General features: G+C 39.2%; 1 protein-coding gene across 1 annotated transcript in view; it reads left to right on the top strand.

Annotated features, from left to right (window-relative positions):
• The window catches only part of LOC122541274 (V-type proton ATPase subunit C 1-A-like), a 76802-nt gene that overhangs the window by 38723 nt on the left and 12437 nt on the right, over positions 1 to 25642 (top strand). Inside the window, exons 7-11 of the mRNA XM_043677901.2 lie at positions 4475 to 4573; positions 4823 to 4891; positions 7549 to 7641; positions 11242 to 11335; positions 19910 to 20007. Of these exons, the coding sequence (XP_043533836.1) occupies positions 4475 to 4573; positions 4823 to 4891; positions 7549 to 7641; positions 11242 to 11335; positions 19910 to 20007 (453 nt within the window). The remainder of the gene's footprint in view (positions 1 to 4474; positions 4574 to 4822; positions 4892 to 7548; positions 7642 to 11241; positions 11336 to 19909; positions 20008 to 25642) is intronic.

Raw genomic sequence — 25642 nt, 5'->3', positions numbered from 1 at the left:
CGCATCACAACTCGGTACACCAACTGCTCTGCCCACAAAATTACAGAGAGTTGTGAATGCAATCCAGTCCATGACTCAAACCAGCCTTCCAGCCATTGACTCCGTCTATACTTCCCGCTGCCTCGAGACAGCAGCCAACATAATCAAAGACTCCCACCCTGACCACCCCAGTTATAGTCTCTTCCATTGGGCAGAACATACAAAAATCTGAAAACATGTACCAACAGATATAAGAACAGCTCTTTGCCCGCTGTTATCAAACTTTCGAACTGACCTCTCATATATTGGAGTTGATCTTCCTTTGTACCTTCTCTGTAGCTGTAACACTATATTCCGCATTCTGTTCTATTATCCTGATGTACTGATGTATGGTGTGATTTGTCTAGATAGCACACAAAAAAGTACTTTTCACTATCTCAGTTTACGTGATAATAATAAAAATCAAATCAAGAAGGTTAATTTTATTAGTTTTACTGATATTTCAGTCAGAAACCATTAAAATAACTGCTGTAAAAGACAAGGTTTCTTCTATTTAATAAGCGTCTGAACAAAGCTAACTGCTTTCATTTGGAAAAAGTTTCATCTATCACAAACTAACTTTGTTTAATTTAGATTAACTGGTTAATAAGAACTCCACTAACTCCTCTAAACAAGCTATCTCACAGTTAAACATTGTCCTGAGGGTCAGAGGGAGATGAGATTCCATTTGAGTTGAATTAACTTTCTTAGCAGAATCTGACTCTCCGACACAGGCTAAATTACACTGTATGCGTATTTAATTAAAATGAATGTCACCTCATTTCACTTAGAAAGTGAAACTTTGGGATATATTAAAATTCACTGCAAGTAACACAACAGTAGCCAGTTTGAGTGTGCCAAGAACTTGCATTTCAAAATTTTAATCAATGAAAATGAAATTGAGTTATTTGTAAGGAGGAAATATTTAAAGATATTCTGGAAAACAGTTAGTTGTTTAAGTCATAACATAATTAATGGTGTGGTCCATTGTCATTGATTTTATATTGCTAGTTAATTGAGAATTAAAGTTCTAACTACCTTTAATGGTAGTAAGCAAATACATGGGCCTTTTTATGATGCAGTGGTAGTGCCCCTACTCATGGACTGAGAGACCTTGGTTCATGTCCCATCTGCTCCAGGGTTTATAATAACATCTCTGAGTAGGTAGCTTTGAAAATTAGATTTAAAAAATATAAAGGAAATGCAGTTATCCATTGGGAAGTGGGTTGTTTAATAGTCTAGATTTTGCCATGATAATGACAGTGAAATTGTCAGCGTTTATCATCGCTGCTCCAATAAAATTGACAGCAACTTTGGGCGTCTGCATGTATGTAAATCTGAGTGAAAATCCTGAAGTCATTTCCAATTAGTCTATCCACTTCAGCAGGGTGCATTGTAAAAATTCCAACAGATTATGATCTCCATTACATTCCTCATTTATGAAAACCTACACTTCTGTAGAGTCATAGTGTCATAGAGATGTACAGCATGGAAACAGACCCTTCGGTCCAGCCCGTCCATGCTGACCAGATATCCCATCCCAATCATGTCCCACCTGCCAGCGCCCGGCCCATATCCCTCCAAACCCTTCCTATTAATATACCCATCCAGATGCCTTTTAAATATTGCAATTGTACCAGCCTCCAACACATCCTCTGGCAGCTCATTCCATACACGTACCACCCTCTGCGAGAAAAAGTTGCCCCTTAGGTCTCTTTTATATCTTTCCCCTCTCACCCGAAACCTATGCCCTCTAGTTCTGGACTCCCCGACCCCAGGGAAAATACTTTGTCTATTTATCCTATCCATGCCCCTCATAATTTTGTAAACCTCTATAAGGTCACCCATCAGCCTCTGACGCTCCAGAGAAAACAGCACCAGCCTGTTCAGCCTCTCCCTATAGCTCAGATCCTCCAACCCTGGCAACATCCTTGTAAATCTTTTCTGAACCCTTTCAAGTTTCACAACATCTTTCTGATAGGAAGGAGACCAGAATTGCACACAATATTCCAACAGTGGCCTAACCAATGTCCTGTACAGCCGCAACATGACCTCCCAACTCCGGTACTCAATACTCTGACCAATAAAGGAAAGCATACCAAACCCCTTCTTCACTATCCTATCTACCTGCGACTCCACTTTCAAGGAGCTATGAACCTGCACTCCAAGGTCTCTTTGTTCAGCAACACTCCCTCGGACCTTACCATTAAGTGTATAAATCCTGCTAAGATTTTCTTTCCCAAAATGCAGCATCTCACATTTATCTGAATTAAACTCCATCTGCCACCTCTCAGCCCATTGGCCCATCTGGTCCAGATCCTATTGTAATCTGAGGTAATCCTCTTTGCTGTCCACTACACCTCCAATTTTGGTGTCATCTGCAAACTTACTAACTGTACCTCTTGTGCTCGCATCCAAATCATTTATGTAAATGACAAAAAGTAGAGGGCCCAGCACCGATCTATGTGGCACTCCACTGGTCACAGGCCTCCAGTCTGAAAAACAACTCTCCACCACCACCCTCTGTCTTCTACCTTTGAGCCAGTTCTGTATCCACATGGCTAGTTCTCCCTGTATTCCATGAGATCTAATCTTGCTAATCAGTCTCCCATGGGGAACCTTGTCGAAAGCCTTACTGAAGTCCATATAGATCACATCTACTGCTCTGCCCTCATCAATCGTCTTTGTTACTTCTTCAAAAAACTCAATCAAGTTTGTGAGACATAATTTCCCACGCACAAAGCCATGTTGACTATCCCGAATCAGTCCTTGCCTTTCCAAATACATGTACATCCTGTCCCTCAGGATTTCCTCCAACAACTTGCCCACCACCAAGGTCAGGCTCACTGGTCTATAGTTCCCTGGCTTGTCTTTACTGCCCTTCTTAAATGCTGTTGGAAACACTGTAAAAATCCTTAAAAATGTTACACATTATTGAGTGAGGTATAACTGTGTTTTTAACTATTTTAATTTCATAAATACTACAAAATGCCCTCACTAGCCATAAGAGCTGATTTATATTTGAAAAGTGTCAAATTTCTTCATAATAAAATATTCACATTTTAAAATGAAGCTACTATCTTTTTGCAAAAGATTATTCGCATCTGGATCAGAATGGAAGCTAAAATAAAGATGAACATAATAATTTATTTCACGATCTGTAAACGTAAATAAAAAGTGAATGGTTTCAATTAGTTTAAGTTCCTTGTTTGCCATGTGTGAATAGACCCTGATGTGATTGACTGTTAAGCTTGCTTGCTGATCTCGTCGCTGCTGCACAACAAGACATTCCCTCGATTTGATTCTGGATTTTAACTGAGATTAGGAAAAGGAGAAGGCTACAGCACAGAGATAACTAGATCTTTGTGGCAACTTTTTTTAGAATCAGTGGTGATGTACTTGCTTCATTATCAACTGCAAAAAGAGTAAATTATTTTCTAACAGTGATTAGTAGAGGTTCTATTAATGAAATTATTTCAAATGCATAAAATAGTTTGTTTGTTAAAATTTGATTCTACGTATTTTTGATCTATAACTTTTAAGTATGAGAAAAGGAATGATTTTGTTGTTATTGTGTTTGGGTGCACTGTAATTCTTGGCTGTCATTGTCCAGAAAAATGAAAAAGAAAAAATTTATCAAGTTAAATTAATAGAAAATTGGGAAAGCTTTATAAAGCCCTGGTTAGACCACACTTGGAATACTGTGTTCAGTTCTAATCGCCTCATTATAGGAAGGATGTGGAAACTTTAGAGGGGGTGCAGAGGAGATTTGCCAGGATGCTGTCTGGACTGGAGAGTGTATGTAATGAAGAAAGTTTGAGGGAGCTAGGGCTTTTCTCATTGGAGCGAAGAAGGATGAGAGGTGACTTGATAGAGGTGTACAAGATGATGAGAAGCATAGATAGAGTAGATAGCCAGAGACTTTTTCCCAGGGCTGAAATGGCTATCATGAGGGGCATAATTTTAAGGTGATTGGAAAGAGGTTTCGGGAGATGTCAGAGGTAGTTTCTTTACACAGAGAACGGTGGGTGCATGGATTGCACTGCCAGCAGTGGTAGTAGATTCAGATACATTAGGGACATTTAAGGGACTCTTGGATAGGCACATTGATGATAGTAAAATGTAGGGTATGTAGGCTAGTTTGATCTTACATAGGATTAAAGGTCAGCACATTGAGGGCCAAACTGCCTGTACTATGCTTCACTGTTCTATATTCTATGTTAGCAGTTAAAATAGGATCCTCCTGGCAAGCTGTCCACTCTGTGTGACATCCAGAAGATCCAATGTGCCAAAAGCATATGATGGTGCATGGTATATCAAAATGTATAGGAGAAGAGGTTGACACATTATCTGAAACAAAACTAGAACATGATAAAATTATGAGCCATAGCACTATCATTGTATCTTGTATGCAACAAATGTTGTCTGATTTTATTTCTCATTCATGTTTTTCCAGGGGTAGCCTTTTGACTCGTACTTTAGCAGACATTGTAAATAAGGAAGATTTTGTGTTAGATTCAGAATATCTCACCACTCTCCTGGCCTTTGTCCCAAAGTAAGTACCCTGCCTGGTGTGAGTTGGTGCATTTAAGCTTTGATTATCCTATAATGTGCTTTTATAATGAGCTCTTCTTTATGTTGGGAGAAAGTGAGGACTGCAGATGCTGGGGATTCGGGAATTACTGAAGAAGGGCTTATGCCTGAAACGTCGATTCTCCTTCTCCTTTGATGCTGCCTGACCTGCTGCACTTTTCCAGCAACACATTTTTAAGCTCTTCTTTATGTTGCCCTTATTATGCTTTAGGTCCAATTACATTAACTGGCAAAAGACATACGAGTCCCTTGCTGACATGGTGGTTCCTCGATCAACCAAGTAAGTTGAGAAAGAATAATTTGCTTACGTTGAAAAATGTGAATTGTAGCTTGAGGAACCATGTTAATCAAATCATTTTCCATTTAGTGTTTGAACAACAGGACATGTTGTTTCTACTTCTCTTCAACCTGCAAGGTTGTCTGGCAGGTGGGCAGACAGGGAGTGGTGAGGAGAGAAGGCGTGTCATTGTGGAGGGCTGGAGGCACAGGGGTTGAGAGTTTGCTGGCTGTGATGAAGCAGAAAGGAGATTTTAGGTGAGTGGAGAGGAGACGGAAAAATAACAGGAGGTGGGAGACATCAATAGATCAGGCTTTGGTGTTGATGGAAAGGTGATTGGGAGTTAAGAGGAGGTTGGAGCAAGTGATTGCAGACTTGTGTGGCTCTGATCAAAAGGGCTGGTCTGATTTCAGCAAGGTTTTCTGATTATGTGGATGGAAGTGGGTTTCCTCCAGGTGCTCTGGTGTCCTCCTACAATCCAAAGGTGTGCAGGTTAGGTGAATTGGCTGTGCTAAATTACCCATAGTGTTCATGGATGTGTAGGGTAGGTACATTAGTCTGGGGTAAATGCAGGGGAATGGATCTGGGTGGGTTACTCTTCGGAGGGTCAGTGTGGACTTGTTAGGTCAAAGGGCCTGTTTCTACGCTGTAGGGATTCTATATCTTCTATAATTGTCAGCTTGTTTGGCTGGGGAGAAGCTAATTAAAATCTTTAAATAGCATGGCTTCCTTGAGATAAGGTTAATCACTCTCCCCCAACATGCCTTTGTCAAAACCAGGTGTTGGTGCATAGTTGGCTGTTTTCGCAAATCTCTCCCACCCTTTGTTGAGTGGGAGGTGGACTAAACTCGAGTCATATATTCAAATAATTCACAGAAGAGAACAAAGCAAAGGAAGAAATAGTGTTTTAGTTGAAACCTTCTCCTACCAACCATTGACTAAGTAGCTGTTTCTGTATTTTATTTGGTTTAATCTCTGATCTAAATGCTGCCAGTATAATGCCCAGCAGTTGTTCATATATTTAAGTCTGTTGGATATTGCTAAAATGAAGAATCATCAGCATTATAGGTAACAGATTTACCATTGACGGTAAATGATTGAAAATTATGTTAGAAAACTCTTGATCTGAGCTGTAAATGGTATTAGCTGCTCTTTTTCATTTATCTCCCCTGTCATGAAATATCTGCCTGTAATTATTTAATTTTATTAAACCAATTATAAACAAAAACAAAAATCAAAAAAACACTTCTGCAAACATATCACAAATGTGACCTATTTATGCATGCTGAGAATACTACAAGGCAGGAGCCATTAACCATAAACGTTGCAATATTGTTTGCACTTTAGCTACTGAATAGTGGAATTTTCCCTTCATGCATTATGAATGAAGGTAAAATTCCAGACAAGGTGAATACATGAACCAATAAAAAAAATCTGAATTTGATTTTTCTTCACTCTTTTAGTGCATTCATTGCTAAAGCCACCCTTTGATTAATGTTCCAAATATCAGTTGTTTCAGTTCCTAAAAATAAGAGACCAGATTTCTCTGTTGAAATGACAATAATGTTGGGACAAACATTCAATGAGCAGCAGCTACTAGGTACCTACTTTGGGTTACAGGTCAGGAATTTGCACCATCTAGTTTCTCAAGGAATGAGAGGAGAATTAGAACTGGTATATAAATGAGTTGAGGCTTTAATATGATACAAGTAAATAGAAACAAAGCAGTCACAGCTCAAAGGTGAGATTCTGAAATAGTATTTCAGGCTCCATGTTGAGATTCTGATTCTTGTTTCATTCTCTGTATTTTCCCATCTTTCTCTCCAATGCTCATACCACACCAGCTGGGGAAATTCCCACCCATACAGAAAGGTCATTGTCTAAAGGTAATATTCCATGTTTCCCACTTAAGCACAAATATCGGCATAGATTTTGCTGTAGCAGGGCATCTGTCGAGATCTGCCATTAATTAGACTTGTTAGTGCATACTTTGCTTTAAAGTTATTTTTGTGGAAAACTGCTCAAGTTTCACTCATAATAGTGCCAAGAGAGAATGATGCAGATCTCTGCCATAAAACGCCTGGCATTTAGTGTACTAACGTTCACTGCCCGACTTTCCAAATTTTACCACTCTGAGATAGAAAAAGGAATGGAAAGTAAAACTTTCAAAATCATCAGAGGCTGAAAAACTGAGTGGCAATAACCAAATACTCTTTTTTTTTGGAGTTTGCTGTCGTCGATACAGATGAGGAAGATGGATGTGCCTAAGCTATTTAATGTAATGTTAATTCAAGTATCCTTTGTGAACGAACATGGATCTTCTTTCACTGAAACTAGACTCTGGTCAAATATTGCAATGAATTTTCTGAAAATAAATACAAAGCCAAAGCTTGCAAATGAACATATTGCACAATTAAACAATATTCTTCACCATTAACAACTCCAGAACAATGGGAGTGGCATAAATCTACTTAAATGCATTTACAATTTAAATGTTGCAAATTGACCTATCAGGGTAAATTGTGAATTGTAAGTGGCATTGGATTTTCTCTCAGCATGTGTAAACTTCCACTTCTGCATGTGCTCTTTTGAATAATCTATTTGAAACCATGAACTGGAAGTTTCTGTAAAGTAAATTCACAAACCTTTTTGATGCACAGAATGATCATAGAAGATACAGAGGGAGCCCTCTTTACAGTAACTCTCTTTAAGAAAACTGTGGATGAATTCAAAATCAGAGCCAGAGAAAACAAGTAAGTTCGAAAGCACTTTAAATGGTTCTATCAATCATAATTTGAGTCATCTTCCTTTAGTGTTTTACATCGGAATAAATGATTGAATTGTAAATTTGTGACGGAAAATACAGAGATTGATTTTCACTTTCATAAGCCACTCAGTTCATTCAGTAAGTTTTTTTTACCTCCAATGCCTTATCAGTTAGTACAATGTGTGCTCTGGGAACTGGTGGTGCGCATGCTGAAAAAAGTGCAACAATTTATTTACATATTCAGAAATAAACACATTCAGACATTGAATATAGGGAACAATTTCAAAGTTGTGGATGATGCAAAACTTGGAAGAATTGTAAACTGTTAAGAGGACAGCATAGAACTTCAGGAGGACATTGACAAGTTGGTGGAGTATGTGGATAAGTGGGAGATAAAACTCAATGCTGAGAAGTGTAAGCTGATTTAGGTAGAAAAGTTGTGGACAAACAATATAAAATAGAGGGTAAAGTATTTAAGGTGGTGCAGGAGTGGAGAGACCTGGGGTTATACATACACAGATCATTGAAGATGAGAATGCAGGTGACGAAAGCAGCACACAAAGCATGCAGAGTCCTGGCCTTAATAGGGTCATTGTGTATACGAGCAGGCAAGTTATGCTGAACTTATACAAACCCCGTCTAGACCCCAGCTGGGATATTGTATACTGCTCTGGGCGCCACACTGCAGGATGTGAACACATTTAGAGAGATTTATTAAAATGGTTTCAGGAATGAGAAACTTCATTTATGAGGTTAAATTGGAGAAATTGGGACTATTATTTTCAGAGAGAAAAGACTAAGAAGTGATTTGATAGAAGCTTTCAAAATCACAAAAGATCTGGATAGCATAGATAGGGAGAAACTGTTCCTGTTTGTAAAAAGATCGAGAAGGAGGGGGCACATATTTAAAGTGATTTGCAAATGTGGCAGATGTGATGTGAGAGATACCTTTTCGCAACAAGAATGGTTTGACCATCAATCTACCCAAACCACAAATTTTCTATGTCCTTATGAAGTTCCAGTTCCTAGAATTTCATATTAAATTCTAGGAAATGGCACGCCTGTAAATTAAGAAGATACTTTCTGCCAGAAACATTTAAATGTTTAATTTGCAATGCAGCCTTCATCTTCCACTGTGCATCTACCAACTTTTACTTGTTGGGAATAGATACAGAAAAGAGGTCTGTGCATTAGAGTCAGAGGGTAATAAAGATCGAAAACACAGAAAAAAGCCAGTCAGAAACAACAATTTACCTACTCTAATCCCATTTCCAGCACTAGAATAGGCAGTGCAAGTGTACATCTTGTTACGACATGGGGTAAACCCTCCTGCTTAATTTAAAACCAGTAACACAGAAAATATTTATCCCTTGTAGTAATCTGTAAAAATTGAGTGGCCAAGAACTATTAACGTAAAAATTAACAATTTTATTTATTAAAGTATGAACAGAGAGTAATTAACTAACCATTATTTACAATTTCTTCCTCTAACCTATCTTTTAGCTTCCCTTCTATTATACTAGTCTGATAAAACTCCCAATTAAAATTTACAAAACAACACTTCTTATCTCAACACTAGGCACCAGGAAGGTAAAAACAAGGACTGCAGATGCTGGAAACCAGAGTCTAGATTAGAGTGGTGCTGGAAAAGCACGCAGGTCAGGCAGCCTCCGAGGAGCAGGCAGCAGTAGGGTCTTGTCTTCAGATCTTCCTGTGTCTTCTTTTCTCCTTGTTAGGAATTTCTGCATCACAGGTTACTGATCGAAAAGGGACTTTTAAGAGAATTTTTTTTCAAGCAGTCTCTTACATGCTAGGATGTGGCAGATCTCTTCTCAACTGATCAATTTTCCCTGGTCTTATACTCCAGAGCATTGGATTGTGTCATTGGCTTTTAAGATTGTCAATATACTCAATTCAAGCTTGATTGGAGTTTGATATGTTTTGGGTATAATTTAAACTGATTGGCTGAATTTGAATTTATTTTTGTCTCCAAGCAACAAACTAATTGAGTGGTTCGACCCAGTGTTGCTTTGTTACCATTTTTGAGTACACTTGGTGCTGGGTCCAATAGTTCTGCTGCTTTTAACTTTCTTAAAGGTAAACCTACATTTTCATAACATTTAAGAATTATTTAGATTGTTATGAAGGTTTCTGCCCCTACCAGCCTTACAGGCAGTGAGTTTCAGATTCCTACTACCCTCTGTGAAGACGTTTCTCCTCACATCATGGAGTAATGCTGGAATAATTATTGTGCTATTACAATTAGTGCCATCAAAGGCTCTTTAATTCGGTTGATTGAATTGCTGTCTCTGGCAAGCAAGAACTCTTCATATGCAAGAAGCTGTCTCAACAAATATTGAAAAGAGATGGCAACATCAGGCAACCAGAACTTTCACCCACTAGAGTGAATTTGCTCTCCTGTCTTTTACTAAACCTGCTGGCAGTTATCTGGGAAATTTCCTCTGAATATGTCAAATAGACTTATTAAAGGGATTCCTTTGGCAGAGTTCATGTCATTATGCATGTCCATCACAACTTTTGAAGGTGGAAGCTTTCATGAATGAGTTCCGTAGGTCAAAAATTCTCAGAAACAGATATTGAAGGACATTTATGATGAAGGGGCATGCAGAGTTATAGCCACCATCTTTAAAAAGACTATGCGGTAGAATTTTATCTGTACTACCTGCAGGTGGCAATTCAATGACAGGGTTTACCATCATTTATGTTCATGTTTCCCAAGCTACTTATGGTTGAACAACTCCTTTTCAAATCCATAAGTAGTCATGAATACCATGCATGCTACAATACTATATCGTCCCACAATCTGAACGAGCTGCAGTGTAAAGTTTTAATAATATTTTAAGAGAATGGGTATTTGCTGACAGATATCAGTGAGATAAAAGTGCCTGCTTCTTTCTTCAAAGTCAGCCTACCCTATATGATGCTTCAAAACAATACTTCTAAATCATTCTACATGAAGGATAACATTTTGTCAGTGAAAAGAGGATGGTTCTCCCAAAAGATAGATAAACATCCCAACTAATTAAAAACAGAATTTGACTTATTCAGTGGACCTACAGAACACCAGGAGACCAGATAAAGGGTGGTCTGAGACTACAGCTTTGTGCACCTGCCCAAGTGACAGTGCGCCAGTGCAAGAGGCTGCAGACACTGTTATCTTATGTCGTATTGCACTGTAAGGACTTTTATCCAAAATGCTCAGGATCTTAAGCAGTGGCAGGTAGTCCTGATGATTACCAGGTGGCGAAATAAGGTTGAGAACCTAACCTGGCTGTGTGGCTCGTTTGTTTAGTAAACAATTTCACATTATTTCACAGCTCCACCTGGAAAGACTCCACAGATCCCAATGAGAACCACTGCTTTATATCATCTGCTTGAATTTCACCCCCAGCATTTCAATGGAAATATAATTGATTATTTAGTAGGTGGGCAATCCACACTGTCAATTACACACTAGGTGATTGAGATACAAATCTATTCCCAGTTCCTTTCACAATTGAATTATTACATGAATTCAAATACTACTTGCAACAGAATTTTTTTTTAACAAGTTGTTCTCTTCAAGGTTTATAGTACGTGAATTTAACTACAGTGAAGAGGAGATGCATGCTGAGAAGGAAGAAATGACAAGACTAAGTGCAGACAAGAAACAACAATATGTGAGTACTGTCATCCTGTCAGAAAAATCAGATATTCAGAACTTGAAATAGATGAACAGCAAATGTCACTTCTTTATGGTGCACCTTTAGTAGTTTTAATGCATTGCTATTCATTAAAATATGAGCTGTAGAAAACAATTCATACAGTGAGTGGTACATTACAATTTGTGAAACATGCTAATTTTAAAACAATTTTACCAAATTCTAACCAAAAGCAACAGGATCTGTATTATCTTATGTAAAATAACATTTCTTGTTCTATAATAATTTTAATGTTATTAAGGGTCACAATTTGGATCTTGCAATCTGAAGGGAAAATGACACATACTTATGTTTTAAATGAGTATCAGACTTATACAGAGGTAGATTATCAATGAATATAGTTATAACAGACTGTAACAGATATTAAACATGCAAATGTTTTACACTATCCAATGGGGATCTCAGTTTCATGATTAAATGTATTTCTGGTGATAACATTGGATAGAAAATATTAGCAGAAAATTCTGCTCGGGTGCTCCGAATCTCCTGCTGTAAGCAGACATTTTCTGTCATAACTGCCATTTCTTTGAAGATTCCAGTGACTTCCCACTGAACTTCTTGCAGGAGATCATATGAGGAAAGGTTGAGCAGGTTGGTCCTCCAGCCACTCATACTTAGAAGAATAAGAGCTGATCTTATTGAAGTATGTAGGGTTAAATCATCCTGTTCCCAGAATGTTAGACAGTGAATGTACGACTAAATATGTGCATTGGGACCCTGTGAAATTCAGATGCCCAGACCTAAGTGTAAATTGCCTGGGAAGTTTAAACTTCTGACAGGCAGTTTCCTGCTACCTGGGACCCTGCATGAATGGCCTCTGACTCTGATTTAGAGTTGGCTACAATGGATAGTTCTGTGGTACTTACCTGAATAGTTACCTAGGAAATGTTAAACAGGTTGATGGTAGTGTAACACCTGGGTAACTCTATAACTGACCTCTACATCATTGCTCTGATTCCAGATCATCTCCTAACCTGACTACCCACTGATACAACTTGATTATGTTCCTTAATCCAACTACCCCAAATCAGTTGACTATATATATCCACAACATCCAATGCACCTATCCTGCCTCTGATCGCCTATCTCAGATCAGCCTGCTCCTTAACCTGACAACCACATGACTATCTACTAATCCCATCTCAATCCGACTAACCCCCATTCCAATCCGACTATCCATCCTGAACTAAGTCTGTCTCCTTGCCCCAATCAAACTACCTTGGACTTGACACAACTAATTCCCAACCACCCAAGTACCCACTGATGTGACCCAACTACTCACTGGCCACTCTGACTACTACCTCACCCACGTAACACCTCACAAAAACCAATCCATTGTGCATACTCAACCAACCCCTCTCACATGCCTACCTATCTACCCACCTCACCTACTCACCCTGTCAGCCATTCACTCACATTCGCAAAACTGGACTTATAAACTTACCATACGATACATGTAAACTAAGATATGGGTGTGTTCAGCCTTCCTCTGTCTCTACTCCACTCAGATGGAGTTTCACAAGGAATGCTGTGCTGCACATTTCTTTGACAGCCAGGATCGTAAGATTCTAGAAGAAATGTCCTGTAGCATCAGATGGGGAACTGTTAGAGCACAGCAGCTACCCCTTAGAGCATAGTAGCTATCCCTTAACACACAGCAGATATCTCTTATAGCACAGCAGCCATTCCTTAGAGTATAGCAGCTATCCACTCATCATTGCTGCAGCTTGGAAGGTTTGGGCCATGAAGTCCTGAAATGATTTAAAAGGATAGATGTGAAGAGAATGTTTTCCCTGCAGCAAAGTCTAGGATAAGGACTCACATTCATCCAAATTAACTAAGACGATTGTCAGTCTGTGAAATGCTCTTCTTCAGAACAATGGAGGTTGCTTCATTGAACACATTCAAAGCTAAATTATGATTTGGAGATGCCGGTGTTGGACTGGGGTGTACAAAGTTAAAAAATATAAAGTTCATCAGGTGATGAAGGAGCGACGCTTCGAAAGCTAGTGTGTGTCCAATTAAACCTGTTGGTCTATAACCTGGTGTTGTGTGATTTTTTAAAGCTGAATTAGGTAGACTTTACATTAACAAGGCAGCCATTAGTTATGGGGATAGACAGAAAAGTGGAGTTGAGGCCATGTTGAGAGTAGTCATGGTTTTGTTGAATGGAGTAACCTTGAGGGGCTGAATGGCGTGCTCCTACTCCAGCTTCTTGTGTTCTTGTAAGATTACCAAAATATACAAATGCACTCAGCACTCAAACATCTCACCGATAGTCAACCTGACAGAAATAAATAACTTACTGAAAATGCATAATAAAACGGGTGATCAGATCGATTCTATTGGACTTCCTACCCATCAATATCAAGAGATTTTAATTTTACCCTTAAATATTGCTGGATTATATCATATCTTTGCAATGGCCTAAACCCCTGCCCTCAGGTTTTTCTGGATTTTGGGGCTATACACCTTCTATTGCCTGCACTCCTAGATTATTTCCCTGTAACCATAGCTACAGAAATCACTTCATTGCTTTGAGATCAAAGGCCAATCCCTCCCAGTGCTCTCAAACTTAACCAGGCCATTCCACAATACTGCTGCTGCCCCTTTAGCCTCAATTTCCTGTTCCCTTCCTCAAACTCCTCAATGCTCCAGTGGCTTGGAAATATTCCTTGTTTGACTCCTACACGTAGATATTGTTTAGAATTTTCACCTACACAATTGTGATAAATTAGTGATACTGTTGGGATGGGACATAACAAATTATATAATAAAATATAATTTGGGTTTTCGTTAGGAAGACAGTGGGAATCAAGTAATATATATGTCTGTAGTAATATATAGGTCTATAAAATATAGGTGTGTTGTCTGTTATCCTTCAAGCATTACAAACAATCTTTAAAAACAGAGGAAGAATTTAACTTGCTTTAAGCTGCTTTTTATAGTTAGGAAGGGAGTTGGATTTCTAACTACTTGTTAAAGGCCTAATATTTGACATGTAGATATGTTTAAGGACATATGGTGTGGACATGATCTCAGAAGGGTCCTTATTTGTGTAAATATACTATTGAGTGTACATACCTTATGGAGTTAGCAACAGAATAGTATATCCTGAATTACATGTTATAATAAAAACATGCATAGATACAAACACACAAAGTAGGAGCAGACCCATCCTCTTGAGCCTGCTCCACTATTCACTTTGCATTAAAACTTATTAAATAACTTTTTAGAGCTGCACAGAGTGGAAGCAGGCCATTCGGCCAATCAAATCTACACCAACCCTCTGAAGAACATCCCACCCAGACCCATATCTGTACCTTATCTCTGCATTTCAAATGGCTAATCCACTTAGCCTGCACATGCTTGGATACCAAGGGCAATTTAGTATTGCCAATCCACCTAACCGGCACATATTTGGACTGTGGGAGGAAACCAGAGCACCAGGAGGAAACCCACGCAGACACATGCAAACTCTACACAGACAGTCGCCTGAGGGTGGAATCGAACTTGGGTCTCTGCCGCTGTGAGGCAGCAGTGCTAACCACTTTTTGGGGAAGAATATCCCAAAGATTCATTTGTCTTTGAGAGAATTTCTTTGTTGCAAAATCTCTGAGGTAAATGGGCAGTCCATTATTTTTAAAACAGCAATCCTGAGTTCTAAATTCTCCCATAAGAGGAAACATCCTCTCCACACCTACCTGTTTAATGCTTCTCAGAATCATACATGTTTCAATCAAGCCATCGTGTATTCTTGCAAACTCCAGATACAAGACTCGGCTGTCCATTCGTTCCTCATGGAATAACACTCTCATTACAAGTATTAATAAATTATTAAATTAAACCAAATAATTGTGGATGCTGGAGATCTGGAACGAAAACAAAAGCTGATGGAGAAACACAGCAGGTCTGGCAGCATCTGTGGAGAGAGAAACAGTCAATGTTTTGAGTGCAGTGCCTCTTCATCAGAAATGATACCAACTAGGAAAAAACTACTTGTGCTGAAGATAGGGGTGGGTAGGGAAGGTGGTGGTAGTGGTGGTTTGGGGTGGTGGTGTGCAGATTGTTGGACACAGAGCTCAGAGAGGGACGGATATGTAAGAGGTAGGCAGACAAGGGGATTGTTGATAGTAAGCTAGGACAGGAGAGACCCTGATCTAGTAACTTAATCCAGTAAACCTTCCACAAACTGCCTCCATTGCATTTACACCATTTCTTAAATAACAACTCCAGTACTGTGCACATCGCTTAAGATATGGTCTCACCAGCACCCTGTACAACTGAAGCATAACCTCTCTAATTTTGTATTTAGTTCCCCTCATGATAAATGATAACATTCTGTCAGCTTTCCCAATTAATTATGGAACCTGCATGGTAACCTTTGTGATTCATGCATGAGGTCACCCAGATCCCTCTGCACCTCAGGGTTCTTATTTAATATGCTTAATTTTTATCCTTCCTGCCAAAATGAACTTCACTTTTCACACATTATACTCCATTTGCCCACATATATGTCCACTCATTTAATCTATCTATACATCCTTTTGCAGCCTTTCAAAATCACATATCTTCTGTTTTACCATGAGCAACAGAGGGAATTAGTGGTCAGCAAAAAGTTGTGAACACCTCATAGTGGGTGAATTATTACAAGTATCAGAGAGAAAAAACTTTCAACATATTGTTGATGTGATGAAAGTACATTGCACAAATTGCTTGCAACATCAAGTTTCCAAGAAAATGATTTTGCAGTGACTGATAAACACTACATCCAAATAATTGGATAATTGTTCCATGGTTTGTAAGTCTCCAAATATAATCCATCTTGAGCTCAAAATCCCTTTTGTCTTTATTCAACCATGCATCATTGGACTATTGCCACTACATTGATTGAACAAGGGAAATAAAAGTGTTTTTTCTTTCATTTTGCTTCGAATGCACTTTATTTCACCGATGTTTTCCCCACATAACATTCACTAATTTTCACTTCACATTCCTACAGCTAAGCATTTGGATAATCCTGCTAATTGTAATTGTTCCAGTGCTGCTGTGCATTGGCCAGGCCAGCAGCGGCATGCTTTGATGTCAAATAAGATATAATTTGGCCAGCAACATTAAGAAGGTCAAAGAACACAATGAACATCAATTATTCATGCACATATAAGCCTATTAGGGTGTGTGAGTATTGACTTCTATTCACCAACTTGAAAGAAATGGAAGTAAAACATTCATCACTTATTTCTCTGTTTTCCAAGTTGGAAATGTAATCACAAACTTGACTTTTTGCAAAATTTTGAAATGTAAAATTTGCTGATGGAATACTAAGCTATGAAATGACTTCAATAAGTAACTCAAGTGTAAGAGAAATATACAAGCTTAGTTCAATTTGTGTTTCATTTTCTGTAAAAATCAAAGGGTTATATGTTTTATTCCCTGAATAATCATTGAAAGGGGAGGGGAACGTTTGGGATGGCATCTAGTCATACCAAGCCCCCTTACTGCTGTGTTTCTCATCTGTTGAGCTTTTATCCGCATCCTCCCAGACATCAGAGGAGGAGGCACAACTGACAAGATAACATTATAGGTCAGAGTCTCTGTTAATTTCATTTGATTTTCCACCCTGTACCATACAAGTAGCATGAAGCTTCCCAGGCCCCGAATGTGACCTCAGCGGAGCAGTGATATTTATAATTATTTTAAGTTATCTGTTTGGACATGCTATGACAGACCTTTGGGACTGATGGGAACTTGAACCTAGATCTTCTAGCCCAGAGACAGGGATACTACTTCTGTGCCACAAGACCCTAAAAAACTTATTTTTCTCATGGCAAGCAATTACCATTTTGAAACAGGAACTTTAAATTTGGATTGTTTTAAGAGGTTTGTCAATCTTCCATTAGCACAGTAACATTACTTACACTGCAACCTCAAGCCACAATAAGTCCTCTCTATCTGTTGAGATGGACACACTAATTTGTTAAAAATGGCATAGGAATCTGGCTAACATATGGTAATTCCACTGGCTTTAGAAATTTGGGATAGCGGTCAAGGCCACATGCATTCAGTTCCTCCCAACCTTCAATCCAACCCTGAACTTCCTCCAGAGGGGGTTGTCATCATCAGTCTTGCTCATTTCTTTATTCTGTTCAATTGGGTGTAACTGGCAAGGTTAGCATTTGTTTCCCATCACTAATTCCCCTTGAACTGAGTGGCTTGCTTTGCCATTTCAGAGGAAGTCCACACTGTTGTGGATCATAAGTCATGTATCATTCAGAACTGGTAAAGATGACAGATTTCCTCCCCAGAAGAACACAGATTTTTTTTACAACAATTGATAATAGTTCGATGGTCACCATTACTCATGGTAGCTTTTATATTCCAGATTTATTATTTCAATTCAAATTCTATTAACTGCCGTGCTGGGTATCAACTCCATGTCCTCATGACCTGGGACTCTGGATTATTTATTCAATGAAATTACCTCAGTGATTTCAACTTTTCCTAGTTCCTAATTAGTAGAGTGTACCTTTGTTGACAGATTGGAAATTGTTCTCTTCTTTGTAGCATCCATTCCTCCCATTACCAATTCTAATCATTATCTTTCTCTTCTTCCCTACAGTACAATCTCCCACTTTCTTCCCCTCCACTGAAGACTCTGTCTCTTTCTCTTACACCCCTTAAAACTACCCCTCCATTGAAGGATCTCTCTTTCTCTCACAATCCTTAAAACCTCCCTCTCTGTTCTTCTATCCTCCCTTGCAATCTCCCTCTTTCCCAAGCCTCACACATTATCTCTGTCTGTCTGTCTGTCTCTCTTTCTTCCATCCACCCCCTTTCCGGGCATTCCCCCTATCACCCAACCATCCTGCAGTCTCCTAGTCTCCCTCCACTGCATTGCAGCATCCCACTGTTCCCTTTCAGCCTTCTCATCCAATCTGCCCAATCTGGCAGTCTTCTGTTCCCTCAAACTACCTGTAGCCCTCGTGTCCCATCTCCTTTCACTGTCCATCCAATTCCCTTTCAATTTTCTTCCCTTCAAAGCCCCTGAACTCAGGAGGCCGACAACTGTCTTTTTACCCCTTTGTGACCTTGATAAAATGGCTGCTTTGGACTCCAGCTCCACTACCTGGCTTTGGTGGAATGACTGCTGGATCCTGGCCCCCAGTCCCTCTGCTCCTGGCAACCCACCTCCTTTCCCCAGAACAGGTTAGGTGAACTCATCAGCAACAAATGTAGGAGAGAAAACCAGACTATGACTGGAGAGGCAGCTCAACAATTTCATTCAACTGCCAGGGACAACGCTTCTTAGAATAGTTATTTCCATGAATGAATTTACATGGGTGATTTGAGGACGTAAAATTTGCCTGCTGCCCACATGTATTTTGAATGCTGACACACAGACAGCATTAATGTTGTCCCCGACTGGGATGACATCACTGCAAGTAATTCAGAAAGCTAATGAAATGTTTATTGTCAGGGGAAGTGAATAAAACAAAAAGGGAGGTTATGCTCCAATTATGTTGGTGAGACCTCATCTGCAGTACTGTGCACAGTATTGGTCACTTTATTTAAAAGTTTTGACATGTTGCTCTCTGCCAGCCTGGACCTTTTGAAGATAGATCTCCGCAGTCAAGGACAGAAATCACAGACCCCAGCGCTGCTTCTGGTGCTGTCCCAGTTCCCAACCTAAATATAGCAGGCTGTCCAGAATATTAGAGTGTACACCCTGTCCCAACCCCTTCAGCTATCCCAAAGTTGTTAAATAAATGTGACAATAACAGCAATATAGCTGGTGACAGCTTTCACAATTGCAAACCAGATGGGCTTTATTGACTGCTGGTATTCTTTTCTCATGCAACATTGCATAAAACATGTTGTTGGAACAGTAATGGATGAAGGTCTGATTAACTAGAGTTATTACTAATCAAGTTTTTAGACAAATCATTTCCAACCTGCCTTGAGAACTGGAACCTTTCCACGTACACATTGTCTGGCAGTGAGGTATTTTCACCTCTCCGGATGGGGATGTGTGACTTAGTCCACAGGTAGCCATAGTGCACCTCTCAAGCAACTACACCTGCTTATTCCAATTATATTGATTGGGGTGAATTGCTGAACACACTTGTACAATAATAGTGTAATTGTTTTAATACTTAGAAGAACAGGTTTTATAGCAGAACAAATTATGCAGAAATAATCTTAAATCTTTGAATGAATCTGTTTATTAGGCGTTTACAAATTTTTCTTTTTGACATGATACCTTTCATTGCCTTTCTCCTTATCCCCACCCATCATAAAAAAAAATGTACAAAAAAATCATTGAGTGTCCAGTGAACTGATCAACATGGGGCATTAGGGTACACGACCTCAGTCTCTGCTGATTGAAGTATGAGTAACTAAAACTCCTTAGACAAAGCTCGCATATAAATACATTGTGACAAATAAATTGTGACAAATATGCATTTCCTCAGACAAAACCAAAATGTGCTGACCAAAATGTATTGTTCAATTGTATATTAATTTAATTCCCAGGGTCCTTTGCTGCGTTGGCTAAAAGTTAATTTTAGCGAAGCATATATTGCCTGGATTCACATAAAAGCTTTAAGAGTCTTCGTTGAATCTGTCCTTAGGTATGTAACATTTATCTTATCTCTACAAATCACTGAAAGTAATTCAATTTAGACGCTGTAACCATAGTCTAGAAATTACCTGCACTACATGTAATTGACCAATTATTTATTCAATGTCAGTTCCAGAGCCCAAACTGTTGGTTTCTAAATTGTTGTGAAGTGGACATTGAGTCTGATTGCCTCAGCACTGAGGATATTCATGAGATTCATTGCCTGTATTTTTCTAGTGTAATTGCTTGTAAATTGCATTGTTTATTCCAATATTATGCACATTGCTAACTCACAAACTCAACTTGCATTGTCAAAGAGGCTGCCGTTTATTCACCACAGTCAACTGAGTCTAATAAAATTAACAAAAACTTAGCAATTTAAGACAACAAGAAAGAAAAGCATTTCATGTAATTCAGGTAACATGCATGGTGCACCATTAGTATTCTGCTGCTTTGCATCTTTGTGGATCTACCATACTGCGAGAAAACCAGGAACTATGGGACAATTAGCCTGTATCAGCAAAAGAGAAAATGTGGAAGGGCACGGTAATAAGGGTCTTGGAAAATCACAGTGTGATTAGGCTTGGTCAGTACCCTTTCATGAAAAGGGAATGGTGATAATTAAATCTAATATAAATTTTTGAGTGTATAACTAACAAGATAGATAAGTTGGAACCAGGAGATATAATGTACCTGGATTTTCAAGAAGACATTCAATAACAATAACAAATATAGCCCCCTCAGCTTTATTACTAAAAATGATGAAGTAATTTACACTGATCTGTGACCTCCTTAATATATCAGTGGATGGCAAACTAACAGACTCTGCAGATTTCTAAGAGTATCTTGAAGAGACTAAAACCAAACAGACAAATTGGCTTTTAAAGCTGCTACCATGTTGTGCAGATCTTACATGCAACATGAAGGCTTTCCTGAAAAAGGAGTCAAAGCTCTGTTACAGCCTGCCTGATAAATTCTCAGCCTTCTTGCTGCTATTCAAACAGCTGTGTCGAAGAACATAAGGATTAGGCTATAGGACCCATCAGGTTTGCCACATTAAGATCATTCAAAGTCTGTGAGAAGATTTGTAGCTCGGGTGCTCGTTGTTGTGGTTCTGTTCGCCAAGCTGGGAATTTGTGTTGCAGACGTTTCGTCCCCTGTATAGGTGACATCCTCAGTGCTTGGGAGCCTTCTGTGAAGTACTTCTGTGATCTTTCCTCCGCCATTTGTAGTGGTTTGAATCTGCCGCTTCCGGTTGTCAGTTCCAGCTGTCGGTTGCAGTGGTCGGTATATTGGGTTCAGATCGATGTGCTTATTGATTGAATCTGTGGATGAGTGCCATGCCTCTAGGAATTCCCTGGCTGTTCTCTGTTTGGCTTGTCCTATAATAGTAGTGTTGTCCCAGTCAAATTCATGTTGCTTGTCATCTGCATGTGTGGCTACTAAGGATAGTGGTCGTGTCGTTTCGTGGCTAGTTGGTGTTCATGCATGTGGATCGTTAGCTGTCTTCCTGTTTGTCCTATATAGTGTTTTGTGCAATCCTTGCATGGGATTTTGTACACCACATTGGTTTTGCTCATGCTGGGTATTGGGTCCTTCGTTCTGGTGAGTTGTTGTCTGAGAGTGGCTGTTGGTTTGTGTGCTGTTATGAGTCCTAGTGGTCGCAGTAGTCTGGCTGTCAGTTCGGAAATGCTCTTGATGTATGGTAGTGTGGCTAGTCCTTTGGGTTGCAGCATGTCCTCGTTCTGTTGTCTTTCCCTTAGGCATCTGTTGATGAAATTGCGCGGGTATCCGTTTTTGGCAAATACATTGTATAGGTGTTCTTCTTCCTCTTTTTTCAGTTCTGGTGTATTGCAGTGTGTTGTGGCCCTTTTGAATAATGTCTTGATGCAACATCTTTTGTGTGTGTTGGGGTGGTTGCTTTCGTAGTTTAGGACATGGTCTGTGTGTGTGGCTTTCCTGTATACCTTTGTGGTCTTCCAACCCAAAAGTTAATTGTGAGGTACAGGCAGGGTGTCAACTTACACAATTATTTAAAACCGAAAGAACTATGGATGCTATAAATCAGAAACAAGAACAGAAATTGCTGGAAAAGCTCAGCAGGTCTGGCAGCATCTGTGGAGAGAAATCAGTTAATGTTTCAAGTCCAGTGACCTTTCCTCAGAACTGCACAATTATTTGCGCTTCTCACCACCTTTCTTATCACTTCCAGGGACGAGAAAATTCTGTCCTCTATCTTCTTTCTCCTTGCCTTATAGCTATCCAAATCATATATGTTTATCTACACCAGTTTTACCAACATGCATGCAGTAGATCAGTAGGAACTGTGTTCAGATGTTCACAGCTTATGATTAATCTTTGGACAGTAAGAATTGTGATACACCTAAACTTAGGAAATCATCTTGGAAATTCCTCTCCCATGATTACTTATGCCAAAAGATACTGGAATCTAGATAGGTCGGCACTCCTATTTCCAAGATTTTGTCTGACAAAATTTCATGTTGCAGCTGTACAGGACATTGGTTAGGCTACTTCTAGAATATTGCGTGCAATTCTGGCCTTCCTCCTATTGAAAGCATGTTGTGAAACGTGAAGGGGTTCAGAAAGGATTTACAAGGATGTTGCCAGGCTTGAAGGATTTGAACTAGAGGGAGAGGCTGAATTGCCTGAGGCTGTTTTTCCTGGAGCATCGGAGGCTAAGAGGTGACCTCACAGAGGTTTATAAAATCATGAGGGGCATGATAGGATAAATGGTCAAGGTTTTTTTCCCTGGGATGGGGGAGTCCAGAACTAGAGGGCATAGGTTTAGGGTGAGAGGGGAAAGATATAAAAGGGACCTAAGGGGCAACTTTTTCACACAGAGGGTGGTGCATGTATGGAATAAGCTGCCAGAGAAAGTGGTGGAGGCTGGTACAATTACAGCATTTAAAAGGCATCTGGATGGGTATATGAATAGGAAGGGTTTAGGGGAATATAAGCCAAGTGCTGGCAAATGGGACTAGATTAGGTTAGAATATCTGGTCAGTGTGGATGAGTTGGACCGAAGGGTCTGTTTCTATGCTGTAAACCTCTATGACTGTATGACAGTATAGAATTAGAAGCAGAAGGTGGCTATTTGGCCATTGAACCTGCTTCACCATTCGTAAGATTATGGCTGATCAGATCTTTCCATAATCCTGCCTCCCTTTCATCCTCTTGTTTATCAAGAATCTATCCATATCTGCATTAAAATTTTTTAAAAAAACCCTTTTGAGGAAGAGAGTTCCAAAGATTCATAAACTTCTATGAGAAAAAAAATTCTCCTTATGTCTGTCTTAAATGAGTGGCTCCTTATTATTAATAGTCACCTCTAGTTCTAGATCCTCTCACAAGAGTGAACATCTTTTCTACATCCACTGTGTCCAGATCCCTCAGGATCTCAATTATTTCAATCAAGCTGCCAATAACTCTTCTGTACTCCAGTGGATACCATTCTAGACTAACCTTTCATTATAAAATAACTCATCCATTCCAGATATTAGTTTGGTAAACCTTCTCTGAACTGCTTCCAATTTGTTTACATCCTTCCTTAAATAAGGAGACCAATACTGTATACAGTACTTCATATGTTGTCTCACCAATCACCTGTATAACTGAAGCATGAACTGTGATTTTATGCTCATTATCTGCACAATAATTGATAACATTTTCTTAGCTTTCTTAAATATTTGCTGTCTCTGCAAACTCACCTTTTGTGAATCATGCACTGGGCTACCCAGATCGAAATTTAAAGCTGTTCTGTTCACATGCCATTACATCAATGAGCTGCCATTTTTGTAATATTGTTAGAATGATTGCACTTTTGTGCTTTGCCAATTCTTCACTTTAACCAATTATATACATATGAATTGTGCACTTTTCATGACAATAACTCATGATTAAACTGTTTTTATTAATTTCCAATATTGCTGGCATAATTTGTACTTCTAGTATTCTCTCCTAATTCTGTATTCCAATATGCCTCAACCCACAATCAACGTAAGCAAAATACTTCAGATATTGGAAACCACAAACTATGGAACCATAGATTTGATACAACACAAAAGGAGGACATTTGGTCTTTTGTCCCCACATCAGCTCTAACACCGCTCCCCATCTTTTCTGGTAGCCTCAAACAGTTTTACTTTAACAATCCAATTTCCTTTTGAGTACTGCAATTGAACCTTCTCCAGCACACTTAAGCAGTACATTCCAGGTTCCAACCACTTGTTGTATGAAGACATTTCTTTTCTTCTTGTCATTGTTTCTTTTGTAAGTTACCATTTGATCAACTTAGACCTGACCCCTCATGACTAAAACCTCCTCTCAGTCTTCTCCAAAGAAAACAGTCCTTTTCCAATTTATTTATGTAACTTAAGTTCCTCATTCCTTGAGTCATATTGTGAATCATTGCAAGCTGTCCTGTCTTTATTAAGTGTGGTGCCTATAATTGGACACACCACCCTAGTTGTGGTCGACTGTGTCTCTGTATAACTACCTGCTTTTGTACTCCATACCCCTATTAATAAAGCTGATGGCATTGCCAGCTTTAGTAATTGGTCTCTCAACTTGATTAACCACCTTCTGTGACTTATACACACATTTTTACATCTGCTTCTGCACTCCCTTTAAAATTGTACCTTCTGTCTTATATCTTCTCTCATCACTCTTTCTACCAAAATGAAACATTTTAATCACTCTGCATTGAATTCCATCTGCCACTTATCACTCATTCCATCAAACTGCCTATATACTTACACTGTCCTCCTTGTCGTTCACATTACTTTCAAGATTTCTATCATCTGCTTTCTTTGAAATTGTGTTCTGTACACAAGAACTAAGTCATCAACATACATCAAGAAGAGCAAGAGTCTTAACACCAACCTGTGGGGAATTCCACTAAAAACCTTCCTCTAACTCAAAAACATCCATTAATCACTACTCTCTAGTTTCCTATCACTCATCCAATTTTGCATTTATGTTTCTATTATCTTTATTTCAGGCACTGTAACTTCATTCTCGTGTCTGTTGAGTGGCACTTTATTTAATGTCTTCTGGAAGTTAACATGCACCAGATATTATTACCACTGAGATCCTGCGCACTAATTTCCTAAGATCCTTAAATTCTAATTGCAGGACTACATCCTCTTTCTGCCTATATTATTGTTACTAATATGGACCACAACTGCTTGCTGCTCCCCCTCCACCATAGGGCGCTCATCAGTTGTTGAGTGATATCCTCAGCTTAAATGCCAGCAAGGCATATCATCCAGGATTGACATCAGTGGCCACAGAAATACCTACCTATCCCCTTATTCAATAATGTCATTATTGCTCTTCAGCTCTTTCTTGTGCCCTCCTTGGCTCTGGCGACACTCTCCAGATGAACCATGATTCTCAACAACATTTAAATACAGGTTGGACTCGGGAACTGCTGCACTACCTGCCTGTTTGTTCATGTTTCATAGTCACCTATTCAATCTCTATCTGCATTAAGCTGTAGGGTAACCACATCTAAAGAAGTATTATCCACAAAGCTCTCAATTTGCACATGTGACACAGTGGTGCCAACTTCTGTTTAGATTCCAAAACCTGAACAATAAAAGCAGAAGTTGCTGGAAATACGA

This window comes from Chiloscyllium plagiosum, unplaced genomic scaffold, assembly GCF_037043375.1.
Source record: "Chiloscyllium plagiosum isolate Xiang-an unplaced genomic scaffold, Cpla_swu_hap1 HiC_scaffold_3, whole genome shotgun sequence".
Taxonomy (NCBI): domain Eukaryota; kingdom Metazoa; phylum Chordata; class Chondrichthyes; order Orectolobiformes; family Hemiscylliidae; genus Chiloscyllium; species Chiloscyllium plagiosum.
The sequence above is the reverse complement of the archived record's forward strand: the minus strand, read 5'-3'. Positions and strand labels throughout refer to the sequence as shown.